At 39.4% G+C, this 1,755-nt stretch overlaps 1 protein-coding gene across 1 annotated transcript; it reads left to right on the forward strand.

The window, feature by feature from the left end:
- Positions 1–888, forward strand: LOC143576926 (uncharacterized). The gene has a single exon (XM_077060902.1). The coding sequence runs from the start codon at positions 1–3 to the stop codon at positions 886–888; it is 888 nt and encodes a 295-aa protein (XP_076917017.1).
- The last annotated feature ends 867 nt before the right edge of the window (positions 889–1,755 follow it).

Raw genomic sequence — 1,755 nt, forward strand, 5'->3', positions numbered from 1 at the left:
ATGGGCAATACATTAAAACCTGCGAAGGGTAGTGTTAGTAGTAACCCGACGACGCTCCAATGTCCGATGTTGACTTCGAAAAATTATACGATTTGGGCGATGCGGACCCGGGCTATTTTTAATGTTTATGGCATGTGGGATGCAATTGAACTGGGAATAGGAGTAGATGCAAAGATAGATAATATAGCAATTGCACTCTTGTTTCAATCTATACCCGAAGAGCAGATTATGCAAGTTGGCAATCTCGGTTCAGCTGAAGAGATGTGGGAAGTGATAAATACCCGACATCTAGGCATCGAACGAGTATGGGAAGCAAGACTCCAAACCCTATTATTGGAGCTTTATCCTTTAAAGATGAAGGATTCGAGTTCGGTTGATGACTTCATGAGCAATTTATTAGGAATCTCTTCTAAGGCGACATCACTAGGATCTACAATCGAAGAAACACGGTTAGCCAAGAAGTTTCTTAACTGGTTACCAAAACAATTTATTCAAATGGTAGACTCGATTGAACAAATGGTTGATTTGAAAACTTTTGGGTTTGACGATGTTGTGGGACGCCTAAAGGCATACGAGGAGCGTATACGAGAAGAGCAAACCCAAAACAATAACCAGGGAGACTTAATGATTTCAAGAAACGGTCCTTTTTATCTGAACCAAAATATGTACAAAGGGCGAGGCAAAAACTGGGACGATAAGAACCAAGATGGTTGTGAAAACCGAGGTGGTCAAAATCGTGGGTCAAGTCAGAAGGGTCAAAGAAGAATCAATGATCGTCAAAGGGGAAGAAAGGATAGATCACATGTTCAATGTTACCGTTGTGATGAATTCAGTTACTTTGCGTCTATGTTCCCCAAATGTATGAAGAAAAAAGAGAAAAGGGAATAAGTGAATTTAAATAGAACCGGAAGTTTGGATCCAACTTTATTAATAATGAGTCGTGATCATGAAATGGTTTTTTTGAATTAAGACGAAGTGATTCCAAAGCATTTCGAAACCGAAGCGACGGAGAAAGGTGTTTGGTATCTCGAAAACGGAGCATCGAATCACATGATGCCTAATTAAAGGTATTTTTATGAACATGTCACGGGGAAGGTGATGTTTGAAGATGAATCTTGTATTGATATTCAGGGAAAATGGTCGGTTTTAATTAAAGGAAAAACGGAGGAGCAACGCCTGTTGACCGATGTCTATTACATCCCAAGCTTACAATGTAATATCCTAAGTCTTGGTCAAGCAACGAAAGGTGGATGCGAGATTCACATGAAGCATGAATTTCTAACCATTAATGAAGATACATGTATACTTTTGATGAAGGTGATAAGGACCAAGAACCGATTATACAAGATTAGCCACAAAATAACAAGTCCTGGTAAACGCGCTAGCTTTGAAATGAAGAAATTTGCATGTCAGGATCTTCTAAGAATTGAAGTGAAAGAAGATAAACTGGTACACGACAAATTTTAATAAAAGATCCAAGTTCCAAAATTCAAAGTCCAAAGAAGATTGTTCAAGAAACTAAAAGTGCGGCCAAGAAAGAGTATCAAGCCCAAGGAAAGACATCTAAGGATCAAAATAAGCAAGTGTTTGTTCAAGCTAACTCGAGCTCAAAGAACACTGCAAGAGATCAAGAAATGTCTCTGGAGAATCAAGAAAAGAATGACAAGCGTGAAGTTGCAGACCCGTCTATTTCAAGTCGGAAACTAGGGTGTGAGTCGGATACAACAATTGGGGGGGGGGGAGTTGTTGTCTCAA

The sequence above is a fragment of the Bidens hawaiensis genome, unplaced genomic scaffold (assembly GCF_021521415.1).
Source record: "Bidens hawaiensis isolate Kalapana, Puna unplaced genomic scaffold, B.hawaiensis_p1.1 tig00028346_1, whole genome shotgun sequence".
In the NCBI taxonomy this organism is placed as follows: Eukaryota; Viridiplantae; Streptophyta; class Magnoliopsida; order Asterales; family Asteraceae; genus Bidens; species Bidens hawaiensis.

What these genes read in the sequence shown, in the direction of transcription:
- LOC143576926 (XM_077060902.1), top strand. Translation starts at nt 1, where the DNA reads ATGGGCAATACATTAAAACCTGCGAAGGGTAGTGTTAGTAGTAACCCG.